Source organism: Candida parapsilosis, contig 006372 (assembly GCF_000182765.1).
Source record: "Candida parapsilosis strain CDC317 annotated contig 006372".
Taxonomy (NCBI): Eukaryota; Fungi; Ascomycota; class Pichiomycetes; order Serinales; family Debaryomycetaceae; genus Lodderomyces; species Lodderomyces parapsilosis.
In genome coordinates this window covers 990,583-1,002,471 of record NW_023503283.1, presented here as the reverse complement: position 1 = coordinate 1,002,471, position 11,889 = coordinate 990,583, and the positions used below count along the sequence as shown (strand labels likewise).

Here is an 11,889-nt window from a genome sequence, read left to right as displayed (position 1 = left end):
AGGATTTACATTGTTGACAATATTGCACTGCATTTATTGAACCACATATAGAACTAAACTGATTTTTTTGCTATAAAACGTTTTGGAATATCAGCCAAGATTGCATCCTTTTCTCTTCTTGCTTGTGATATCTTCCCTCGTGTGTAATTTCTTTTCCAACTGAAATAAGTAACGGTATTCAATAGGATACCAAACAAAACCGAATGGCACCCTTGTCACCACCTCAACCCACATATTCAAGTCTTCATCATCGATCAAACCAGCATTTCTAATCATCACCCCTCTAACGAGGGCATCAGGGATATAATTGTAGTGCTTGTAGACTACCATTTCTCTAAGCCAAACAAAGAATCCTCCAACAGTTCTTGACTTTAATAGAGGAAACAGTTCAGAGTCATACGTTTGAAAGACCGGGTCTTTAACCTTCTTGTGAAGCTGCTGCTGCAACAAGTGATTGTAGAACCTAAAGAATACTTCCTCTATGCGTGGCATAGAAAATACGACATAAGGTACTGTATGAGCAAGTTCACATGAAAGGTCTTTTTCCAAAGCCGCATCTTCAAATGCAAAGGAATCTGTATTGCTTGATTCAGCCAGATGAGAAACTTTACGAGTGAACTTGCCACAGAGGAGGTCGTTACTCACGACATTTAAACTACAGTACTTTGGAGCAATCCCGCAATTTTGCATCTCATCAACCTCTTCGACGAAAGAAAACGAACCACCGTGAGGGAGTTGAGTTTCAGCTTTAACGAACATAATTCTTAAGTAAGAGTAAAGAAAAGTAAAGTGTAAAGAGGTGGCCATTTTTTTTCTGTTGCAATTGAATTGGATGAAGATTTGATGTTGCGTTGAAATTTTATCGCATGTATTATCGTTAGTAGTGCGTGAGGTTACAAAAAATGCTTTTTCCCCTTTTTGATTGATAAATACGAAGAGAAGGCATTGCTCCAAGAGGGGGGTGAATTTTGATCTTTCTGTGATGTCGTTATTTCTGCCGGAGGTTTATCGAGAGAACCAATGCAATTTTTTGGACAGTGTGATTCCAGAGTTGAAAGAAAATTCGGTCAATTTGAATACATATGACGTGATTGATGATTTGATCTCATTTCTTGAGTTACCTCTGGACCCAATATTGATTCCATCTGAAGATATTTTTCACTTGTTGTTGACCATATCTTCGAGAAGTGCAAGTTGCAATTGGTCTGCGGATCTGTCAAAACCAAAGCATGGCTTAGTGGAAACTCAAGAACAAAAGTTGGCGTCGAGACAAAGTGAACAACTATTACATAATTCGACTTTGAGTGATAGGTGCATCCACATATTAAAAAAATACAAACATCTAGTATACGCAGGGAATGAGGACGCTTACAATGTACTACAACCAACGATCAACCATTTGGTGACAAAGGAGTCAAGTCGGCAACGATCATCAAGTGTTAGAACAGTTTTCAAAGCGGTTGAGCAACCGCTAACACCAACCAAGAGAGGAAAAAGAAGTGTCAAGAGAAGGCGACACGATGAAAGCATTGTTGAAGAGAGTAGCGACATGGTTGTCATTACCGATTCCGAGGAGGAGGAGGAGGAAGAGGAGGACGGAGAGGGGAATGAGAGTAAGGATCCTGAATACAATCCGCTGCAAGTGGACAGTTTTGGAAGCAATTCCTATACTGATTCATGCAAAAACTCAAGCCAAACTAATGACAAACTCACTGAACCCTGGGCCGGGTTGCGAGTATTTGACGAGCCTTTGCTCAAGGATCAATTTCGCTTGACGAATGGTAGATTTGGGGTTTGGGATTTGGTTAACTGGACTTTTTATTGCGCAGGTTTATCTACCAAGTACTACTACAAGAAGGAATCTAATTGTCACACCATTTATAAAGCACAATCAAGTACATTACTATTCATTTTCGATATAATTGAGTACAATTTGGTCAACACTTTGCAAGATATATTCAAGGAAAAAGATCCTTATGCGACTCTTTTTAAGACCCCGAGCGACAAGAATAAATTTGCTAGTCTACAGGTAGAAGATAACTCCAACATCTTATTGCTGAGACTACTAAAATCCTTGGGATATTTACAAAGCCAATGGTATGATAGAGTAGTCGAGTTTGTATTCAATGGACTAGCTAGGTTACCTCCATGTCCAAGAGCATGCTATCAACACGAGAGTATACTAGTGAGGCGAGAGTTGAAGAAAAATTCAAGAGATGTGCCTAAAGAGGAGAAGGTTCACTGTGACACGGATAATATGGATTCAATGTGCTTGAGATTTAAGATCTGTGCAATTGTTTACTATTGGAGCTTAGTCTTTGACAAGAGAGTGTTTTCAGGCAAGTCATTTGGACGCAACTCATTGGCGCAATTGAATGCATTGGAATTAATTAAATTTGTTTGTGAGAAATTCAAACGAGTCGATTATCAATACATTGTGGAGTTTTATTACTCACTGTATACGGTATCCGTGATTCCATTCAAGTACAAACAGTTATTTTTGATGGGATTAAGTACCGAATTGTTGAAAACTTTGACATCGTCACCCGAGAGCATCAAGTTTGAGCTGCACAACTTGGATCTGGTAGTATCTTGGATTGACGATCCATCAATTTACGCTCAACTTACAGAGGATGAATCGTGTAATAGTTTTGAGGAGTTTTATCAATCTTGGATGAAATTGAGTTTTGTACTCGAATGGATATTGACGCTGACATTGGCAGATTTGCAAGACGTTGGAAACAGCATCTACAAAGACACAATGTTTTACGACAAGCTTGAACATGCAGACCGTTTAAGGGCAACAGCTTTCGTGGACTATCTCCATTCCGTCTCAGAATCGAAGGAAACATCCAACTTCAAGTTTGAATTGAGTGACAACTCTGTTACATTTGTCAAGGAAAACAGAATGACTTGGGAGCCTTTCACATCGATATTATCCAACTATACATAATACTGATAAGTCGTCTAGTTGTTGTCAACTCCATTTTTTTTTTTCCTCTACTGCAGTAGTATACACAAGCCTAGATAATGTGTTTCACCTTGAAATAGTGCCTCAAGTATTGAATTTGCCAACCGCCAAATCCAACCAAAGAGAAAATAACAATGATTGAAAACCATTTGACTCTTGAGTTTGTAGATTCATTTGTATCCCTCATCCTTTCTTCTCTTCTTTTCAAGTATTGCAACTCTTGAACGATTTCACCGGTCAAACTCTCAATCTTTTTCAATTCAACTTCCACAGGTTTCAACTTTTCACTAGCTTGTAATGCATTCCAATCTCTTGCAGCAGCTCCACTTTCAACTTCCAATTCAATCAACCTCACCGAAGCTTCTCTTGAACCATGTTTTTTCCATTGTTGTTCCTGATAGTTGTAAAAGCAAAGATCAATGGCAGCATTGTGTTGAGAAGTGAAAGCAACCTTGACTTTTCCGGCAATGTCTTTTCTAGTAGCATACAGATTTCCCACTGAATCGATTATGGTTATATCCAATCTTTGGCCATCTCCTTTATACCCGTCGGTATTAATATTAACGACAACCAATTGATTTTCCTGGACGAAATCACGAATACAAACTGGTTCAGGACGTGGTAATGCAGGAACCTCAATATGCAAAGCGTCAATTACGCATGCTATGAAAGAGAATAGTAATGCAATGTTAAAAAAGGACCGCATTTGTATGATGTCAGGGATGTATTCCTCTTTGGTGATTGGGTATTATGGTTGAAAAGAACCTCATGAAAATTTCCAATTTGATTTTGCCTTGTGCGTGTTCAAACCACCAATTTTTTTTTTTTTCCTTTCAGCAAGAGACGTGTACACATCGACACAACCAGTCTTCATACAAGTTCCTATTCGGGAAGTCTACATATTGGTACTTGTGAAGTTGGAAAAAAAAAAATTTCATACGATTGAATGGAATAAGTAGACAGACAACATTGAAACAATTGCCTAAAGGTCATCCTAAAACATGGCCAAAGCAAAAGCAAACACTACCATGATCAAGATGGTGTCAACTGCGTTGACTGGGTATGAAAAATGGTTCAGGATACCCAGAAGTGCAAGAAAGTTGAACTTGATTTTATATGATCCAAGAGCCCAAAGACATTGTTTATTCAAAGAAGATAGAAAGAGAAAGATTGCTGAATTACCGCCAAAGGATTATGCTAGAAGGCATCGCTAAGGGCTCACGACACAGCCGGTGCAGAAAAGCATGTAATGATTAATCACGACTTGTACATAGTATACAATAAAGGAACAAATTTTTTTTATAACAGTTTACTGTCCATTTATCTACATCTATATCTATTTACAACTTGAGGTTTTTGATTTTCCAGCTGCCATCAACGTTCAATAAATCCTTATCACCAATGATTGTCGATAGGTTGTTAGGATTGTTGACAAGGTAGTTTTGAGTTACATGTTGCAAATCTTGAATAGTCGTGTTGAGGAAATTCTCTCTTCTTTCTTGTCTCAAATCGTCACTGATGCCTTCAAAGAATTCAGTTGCACCTTGACTTGCGACATTGATGGGTGCATCAATACTTTGAAATACTCTTAATTTGGCCTCTGTAAGATCCTTCTCACTCCATTTCGCATCAAGTCCATATGGAAATGACTCCTCAAATGTTTGGATTGACTTGACTGGGTTTGGATCTCTATAAGAATAGAAATCTAAAGTACCTCCTAACCCATCATAAGTCAAGCCACCACCATAAGCACCATTAGCTTCTCTAATCTTGGAGTGCAAGTTCTTGAAGGTGTACAATTGGGACAAAATTTGCAATGCAGCACCATCTTTGGATGAGAATGATGTGCCTTTTTTGGCCAAACATGAGTAGCCCACTTGAAATGGAAGATTGACTAGTTTCTTTTCGGAAGCGTGATTGTACTTGAAAGATTCGAGTAATGAGTCGAGCCCGTCAGTTGCAAAAGGTGCAGCTGTTGAAGATGAAATTTGTTCATCAAACTTGGCAATAAAAGTCTCATTCTCCTTCACTGTTTCAAGATCACCAACAACCCTGTATTTGAAATCACCTTGCAAGATAGTATCTCTTATGCTCCTCAATACAGGCAAAATTTCATCCCTTAAATACTCCTTGCCTTTGCTTTCAAGGTTCCTATTCATTTCCATAACAAACTGAACCTGATTCAACCCACTAGTCACTTCTTTTATATATTTGGCTGGAGTAATCTTTGAATTACTAACCCCGCAGGCATACGAATGGCCGCTGTCAGCTACAGCATTGATTTGGTTCTGTCCCATATTCTTGATCAAGGTATTGAGTTTATCTAATACGTCGTCATTATTACTGAATCTTGTATCTTGCAAAATTTCACGCCATAAATCGTAAATATGTGCCGCATTTTCTTTTAAAGCAGCACCACTCAACAGATACTGCAATTTCATCAGATTTATATTATAAGGATCGGGCGAAATCTTGTGGTTAAAAGAAATACCACCAGTAACCAACTGGATTTTAGTCTCAAGATCAGTAATTGAAGTCTCAGTAGTACCGGCAAGATTTGTCAAACAACTGTTGAATAGCGGAAGATACTTGTAATATTTAGTTGGCAAGAAAGGTATCTCCTTCAATGCACTTACATAGACAAGTCCATTGGTGTCAACAATTCTCTCACTGATGTCTTTGTTGTTTGCACGTGTGACAGCAATATCATAAAAGGCTCCTCTTTTGGATATATCTTCCACTGTCAAGGTGGGCAACACATCGGCATTTTGTTCTTGACTTTGTGACTCCGCCAACTCAATATTCTTGTCGTAGATTTGCTTTAAATCATCTTTGGTGAGACTTTTGACTTTATTTTCCAAATTATCGGCCTCTATTTGACTCAATTCTTTTGCGAAGTTCAGTTTTGGCTCCATTGTGAACTTGAACTTTTTAATTTCGTCATTCAACAAAGTATCATTCAACAACTCTTCGAACATCAATAGCCCCCTCTCTGAATATTCTTTCTTGAACTTGGACAAGATCTTTTCAACAGTGAGAACTTCTAACGGATCCGCACCATTCACCCACGATGGAACAAGCGAACTCAATAAACTAAATCCAAATTCAGGTTTGTGCCTCTTGAATCCCAACTCAATTTGGTGTAACAAAGCCTCAACTCTATCCTTGTATGAGGCATCGTTTTCTTTCAACTTTGGTACAACATTGTCCTTCACGATGTTAGTGATCACTGACTCTAAGTTTTTAACCTTGTCTTTTGTCAAATAGTTGAGACCAATTGTAATTGAAAATAGGGCACTCGTAGAATCCAATCCCGAATTGGCAGAAAAGTCCTCAGAGAACCCACTTTCGATCAATTCTTGATAAAGTGGGGAGTTGTGACCATCGAACAATAAGGAACCGAGTATTTTCCATTTGAATAGGTTGTAATGCATCAGCGGATCTAACGGGTTTCCCAAGTACCACGTAATCGATGCATTATACTGCTCTGAAATGTCTTTGTTGACCATTGAATCAAAAGGACCAGGCACTGTCACATTGTAAGATTGTTTTGGGTCCGTGACAAAAATGGGCTCCTTGACTTTGGAGTATGATGGCCCTTGCCTCTTTTCAAAGCCTTTAAAGAACTCATCGAGTCGACTTAAGTGGCTCTCCAATGGTAAATTTCCATAGGTAAACGTCCTTGCGTTTGACGGATGATAATTGCGGTTGTGGAAATTAACTAGCTCCTTGTATGTTAGATCCGTCATCTTTGTGGGGTCTCCTCCGGAGTTGTTCAATGTTGGATATATTGACTCCAAAAATTTGATGTAAAAATAGTACATTGAATTCGAATATTGTCCCTTCATCTCATTATAAACCACACCTTTGAACTCGAGCTTGCTCTTGATGTCGTCTAAGGTTGAGTTCTCCAATCTCCATCCCTCTTGTATGAAATCATTGTAATTCAACAACGGTTCAAGAACGGATGAGAGATACACATCCATCAAGTTTTCGAAATCTTTAGGGTTAGTCGTAGCAAATGGATAAAACGTGTAATCATGTCCAGTCATTGCATTCATAAAATTACTCAAACTTCGATTAGACATCTTAAAAAATGGGTCTCTAACTGGGTACTTCTTTGAACCACATAATGTTGTATGCTCTAGAATATGAGGAACTCCAGTGGCATCAGGTGGGTTTGTTTTGAATGCTATCGAGAACACATTATTATTATCATTAGCTGAGTCCAAGTGTAAATGTTGAGCTCCGCTAGCTTCATGATTTAACAATACTGCAACTAATGAAAATTCAGGTATTGTGGTAGTCTTGACGATTTCATATCCGTGTAACTTGGAACTGATGGGATATTTTTGCAAAGCGGTTGAATTGCTTGACGCGTATCTCTGTGAAATTACTGGCTTGAATGTTCGTCTTAGGTTGTACCTCAACATCGTGAAGTTTCTTTCACTTTTGGGAATGACCGTCTGAGTAAAGCTCTTTCCCTTCTAGACCCGAAATTCTTTTCAGTCCGCGCAACCATTTTGCCGTCCAGCACGTGATAAAAAGTTTACACGTGACTTGCTCAATGATTAGTCTCCTAAACTCGGGGGGGGGGGGGGGGGGTTCAAAGCTGAGGGGTCACATGTTCAGGTACTCGACAGTAGAAACGACGAAGATACTACCCCTCCTACTACCATGGCTTCTGGTTTAATCATTTTTGAAACGAGTCTATCTCAAAACTTATGGCCGTTTCCGGGCATTACCATTTTCATTTCTTTTTCCAAACTTTTTTTTTCTGTGGGACCCGCATAATTTTTCACAAGTCCACAATCAACCCTAACTTGCCCTAACTTGTGAACAACCGGAACTTGAAGAGCTATTACTCCCCAATGAGCGAACCACGGTCCACATTAAAGATCCCACATGAGGTACACTTAAACAAACCAGTCGTAAGCGACGTCCCTAAAAACAATGCCCAAAAAGTGACAACATTGGGTGGCTTTATTGCCGGTGGTGTTGCCGCGTGTGGAGCAGTGACTTTTACCAATCCTATTGAGTTGGTTAAAACTAGAATGCAATTACAAGGTGAACTATCAAAGCTGAAAGGACAGGCGAAACTATATAAGAACCCACTCCAAGCTTTTGCAACAATTTACAAACATGAGGGAATCAAAGGATTACAACAAGGATTGATGTGTGGGTATTTTTACCAACTTGGCTTAAATGGATGCAGAATTGGGCTTTACGAACCTAGTCGATATTATCTCACAAAGATGTTTGCCCCTTCGAAAATCCAGAATGGCCATGTTCCACAAAATTTACTAATCAATGTCGTTGCTGGATTTGTGTCTGGGTCAGCTGGCGCTGTCTTAGCCTCTCCATTCTTCTTGGTCAAAACCAGAATGCAATCGTATTCTAAAACCGGTGCAGTGGGACAACAGACGTATTATAGTGGTGCATTAGATGGGTTGACGCTGATTTATAGAGCAGAAGGTTTCAAAGGATTATACAGAGGAGTTGACGCCGCCATTTTGAGAACTGGTGCTGGATCAGCAGCCCAATTACCAGTATACAACTTGACCAAGAATTTTGTATTGAAACATCACATTGCAAAGGACAACACCTTGCTATTGCATTTCATCAGTGCGTCAATGGCAGGTCTAGGCGTAGCAATAGTGATGAATCCATGGGATGTTGTATTGACAAGAATGTACAACCAGAAGGGGAACTTGTACAAGGGTCCTTTGGACTGCTTCAGAAAAACAATTTCTATTGAAGGTCCAATGGCCTTGTACAAAGGTTTCTGGGCTCAATTATTTAGAGTTGGACCTCATAGTATATTGACATTGATATTCATGGAACATTGCATGAAAGCTATGGTTAAGATTGAGCATAGATTAGGATTGGATCCTGTTTGAAAAGGAACTACCTGAAAGCTTATAGATTTTTATTTAATTCATAGAGATGATAGACAAGATTATTTGTTTAACGACGGACGCGCCTTTGTAGTGTTTATGGAACTGAAGCTTACCCACAAGCGACCCAGTGACCTCATAAAGAGATGGGGATTCTTCATCGCATGTTTCGGTTGGGGGTTTCACTCGTTGTCATCAGTATGTGTCACAAAGAAGAGGGAGCGCAAACCGGTGCAAAGAAAGAGAAAAAGAAGAAGAAAAAAAAATAATTACACAGTTTGAAATACAATTTCAAAACTCTAGCCAGAGACAAAAAAAGTTATTCAGTGGCTACACCTACAATCATCACCACTACTTGCACCCTCCTTACAGCATATATCAACCAAATCCTATAAGATTAGGTCCTGTTTGTTTCACTCACGATTGCAACATTTCCCATATATATTCCACTTATTTATTTTAAATCAGCACCTTTGTTTTTTTTTTTTTTTTTTAACGCCACTCACATTATAGGACCAGTTGAAATTTCGAAAAATATTGCAAATCTCCCTGGTTGAGAATCATTCATGAACCTTCAAGCCACATAAGTAACTACTCATAGTGAACAACAAATCATTTAGCATTGCATCAGTCACAGAATCTTTAGATGCGTGATTCTAACTACAGAGCCATTTCAAGCAATAAAGCAGCAGTCACAATAACAACAAGTCTTTATGATAGACGAGCGTTGGATGTTACATCAGATAAACCTTTAGTCAATTCGTTGAACTATCTCACATATTTGGTTAGCTCCTCGGCGAAAGTTCGCGAGACACTTTCTGTCGATGGGGGAATTGAGAGGTTAATCGAAATATTGCATGAGTGTCATAACTGTAGGCGATTCATCAATGAAAATGGAGATAAACAGGTGTTGATTGCTTGGAAATGGACGCTAGCTTTCCAATGTTTAGTACTTGTTGGAACTCGAGGCACTGAGAAAATTAGACAAAAAGTGGTGAGAGCAGGTATCTTGCCCATTATTGCAACTGTATTGGATAATTACTTGACATTACACGAGCAAGTGTTCTTGCATACGACTACTACTACTACTCTGCAGCAACAGCAGCAGCAACAGCCAGATCGACTGCACGATACGTTTTCGGAACCTATCCAACCATTGAACATTCAAAGTGAGCGCCGGTTTCAGACCAATTTTGACCCAGAAGAGCCAGATGGCTTCACAATAAATCCGTCGGTATTGCGAGATGATGCAAACAGAGAGGATATGCCCAACACTACCTTTGTGCCCATACCGAATAGTCTATATTATGATCAGTTTCTGACTACAGCGGCTGCATTTGAGTCCACATCAATCACAAATATTTCAACTGATAATCTTGTTTCTGGAGGTATTACTTTAGATAATATCAGCCATGAGGATGTTGAACACTCGAGTCTCGAGCATTTGTTTCGACTTCTTCGAGCCTCCTCATTTGCTGACAATCATGGAGATGACAGTATCAATAACAAGAAGTTTGTGCATAGCTTGCCGATTTATTCAGAAGTGAAACGAAACTTTATCGTTTTGAATATTTTGGGCAGACTTCGGGAGACGAGGGAAGCTGATGTGCTTGAAGAAGGATTTATCCATGATTGTGAATTCGATATGGATAGCAACCTCCACTTTTTGTCAGAGTTGTATACGCGCGATATGAGTATCAACAATAGCGCAGGACCCAAAACAGCAGTGCGATCATTTACAAAAACAGGAGTTGTTATACCAAAGGACGATGATATCGTGTGGTCTTTACAGCTATTAGCATACATTTCAAAGTATCCATACCTCAAAGAGGTTTTGCAAAACACGCATTTGGTTTTGGATATGAGTATACGTGATAAGCAATTGAAGATGTATTTGGAGAACCAAATCCGCTTAAAGGTCAAAAAGTCTCTTAGCATACACCCAAGGCCAACCATCAGGCCAAAATCAAGGAAACAAAGGATCGCTTGCTTGAAAAAGTTTAATCCAAGCGCATCAAACTCGCCTCAAATGATGACTCCTTTGAATGACGATAGATTGATCCTCAATGATGATAAATTTTCATTGTGTGACACGCGGTACGAAGACAGCGAAGCAATATGTCCTGTTCAATTTGGTGGAAACGCAGAAGAAGAAGAAGAAGAAAAAGAAGGTGTGGAAGAGGAGATTGAGAATGACGAAGATGACAATGACGAGGATGCGTGTAATGTTAAAAGCAATTCTGAGGAAGACTCGGAGGAGGTCTTTTCCGACTCGAGCGAAGGCACGTTCAGGGGTTCCACTGATCGGGTTAATGTTATGTCAGAGTTATTTGAAAAAGTTGTGGCTTGTGAGTCATTGAATAATGGCTTTCTACGCAAAATCAAACTCTATCAGTTAAACGAAAAGTTGAATCGGCTAGTTGATGAAGAAAGCCAGAAATTGTCAATTTCAATCGTTGAGCAACGAGAAAAGACAAAGAACTATCTCGAGCGCAAGTGGGATTATGAAGAGTACAAATACTTTGATATCGATGAATATGACGAAGACAAGGATGAATCGTTAAGAGAATACAAGAGAATCAATTTGTTTCCACTTGTTGAAAAGTTTACCTTTTTATCCGGTACTGATATGTACTATTGGTCAGGGGTTATCATGAGGAACTCTTGCCGTCGCAACGATCTCAAGGGAGGTGTTCGTCAATGTGGAAATTTGGATTGTGGAAAGTGGGAAAAGTATCCACGTGAATTTTCCAAATGCCGCCGATGTAAACGAACAAAGTATTGTTCTCGTGATTGCCAAATGAAAGCATGGCACTGCCATCGCAACTGGTGCATTCCTAGCTCTTCAAGTAGTAGCGCTAGTAACCAGACATCAACTTCAGCAACAGCTCATCAAAATACTCAAGATGATCCAACAGCTGCTGGACGAATGAATACACTATCTGATGATCCAGGAAGTCAAGAAGCTGGAAGCGAGGGAGCCAATGATGATGGGTAGGAATACGTTTATAAATTATAGCT

At 39.3% G+C, this 11,889-nt stretch overlaps 7 protein-coding genes across 7 annotated transcripts; 4 read left to right on the top strand and 3 right to left on the bottom strand. All coding sequences in view use genetic code 12, as the record gives it.

Annotated features, from left to right (window-relative positions):
- Positions 1-90: 90 nt before the first annotated feature.
- On the bottom strand, positions 91-759 carry CPAR2_404500 (uncharacterized protein; the record flags this gene model as incomplete). Its single annotated transcript, XM_036811364.1, has 1 exon — positions 91-759. The coding sequence occupies one exon, from the start codon at positions 757-759 to the stop codon at positions 91-93; it is 669 nt and encodes a 222-aa protein (XP_036667808.1).
- Positions 760-982: 223 nt separating this feature from the next.
- CPAR2_404490 (uncharacterized protein) lies at positions 983-2,953 on the top strand (the record flags this gene model as incomplete). Its single annotated transcript, XM_036811363.1, has 1 exon — positions 983-2,953. The coding sequence occupies one exon, from the start codon at positions 983-985 to the stop codon at positions 2,951-2,953; it is 1,971 nt and encodes a 656-aa protein (XP_036667807.1).
- A 70-nt stretch (positions 2,954-3,023) lies between these two features.
- ERV25 (Erv25p) lies at positions 3,024-3,677 on the bottom strand (the record flags this gene model as incomplete). The annotated part of the gene is made up of 1 exon (XM_036811362.1): positions 3,024-3,677. One exon carries the CDS (start codon positions 3,675-3,677, stop codon positions 3,024-3,026), a length of 654 nt encoding a protein of 217 aa, XP_036667806.1.
- Positions 3,678-3,972: 295 nt separating this feature from the next.
- CPAR2_404470 (mitochondrial 54S ribosomal protein bL33m) lies at positions 3,973-4,185 on the top strand (the record flags this gene model as incomplete). The annotated part of the gene is made up of 1 exon (XM_036811361.1): positions 3,973-4,185. The coding sequence occupies one exon, from the start codon at positions 3,973-3,975 to the stop codon at positions 4,183-4,185; it is 213 nt and encodes a 70-aa protein (XP_036667805.1).
- A 126-nt stretch (positions 4,186-4,311) lies between these two features.
- On the bottom strand, positions 4,312-7,404 carry CYM1 (Cym1p; the record flags this gene model as incomplete). Its single annotated transcript, XM_036811360.1, has 1 exon — positions 4,312-7,404. One exon carries the CDS (start codon positions 7,402-7,404, stop codon positions 4,312-4,314), a length of 3,093 nt encoding a protein of 1,030 aa, XP_036667804.1.
- Positions 7,405-7,842: 438 nt separating this feature from the next.
- Positions 7,843-8,871, top strand: OAC1 (Oac1p; the record flags this gene model as incomplete). The annotated part of the gene is made up of 1 exon (XM_036811359.1): positions 7,843-8,871. The coding sequence occupies one exon, from the start codon at positions 7,843-7,845 to the stop codon at positions 8,869-8,871; it is 1,029 nt and encodes a 342-aa protein (XP_036667803.1).
- A 643-nt stretch (positions 8,872-9,514) lies between these two features.
- Positions 9,515-11,866, top strand: MUB1 (Mub1p; the record flags this gene model as incomplete). The annotated part of the gene is made up of 1 exon (XM_036811358.1): positions 9,515-11,866. One exon carries the CDS (start codon positions 9,515-9,517, stop codon positions 11,864-11,866), a length of 2,352 nt encoding a protein of 783 aa, XP_036667802.1.
- Between the last annotated feature and the right edge of the window lie 23 nt (positions 11,867-11,889).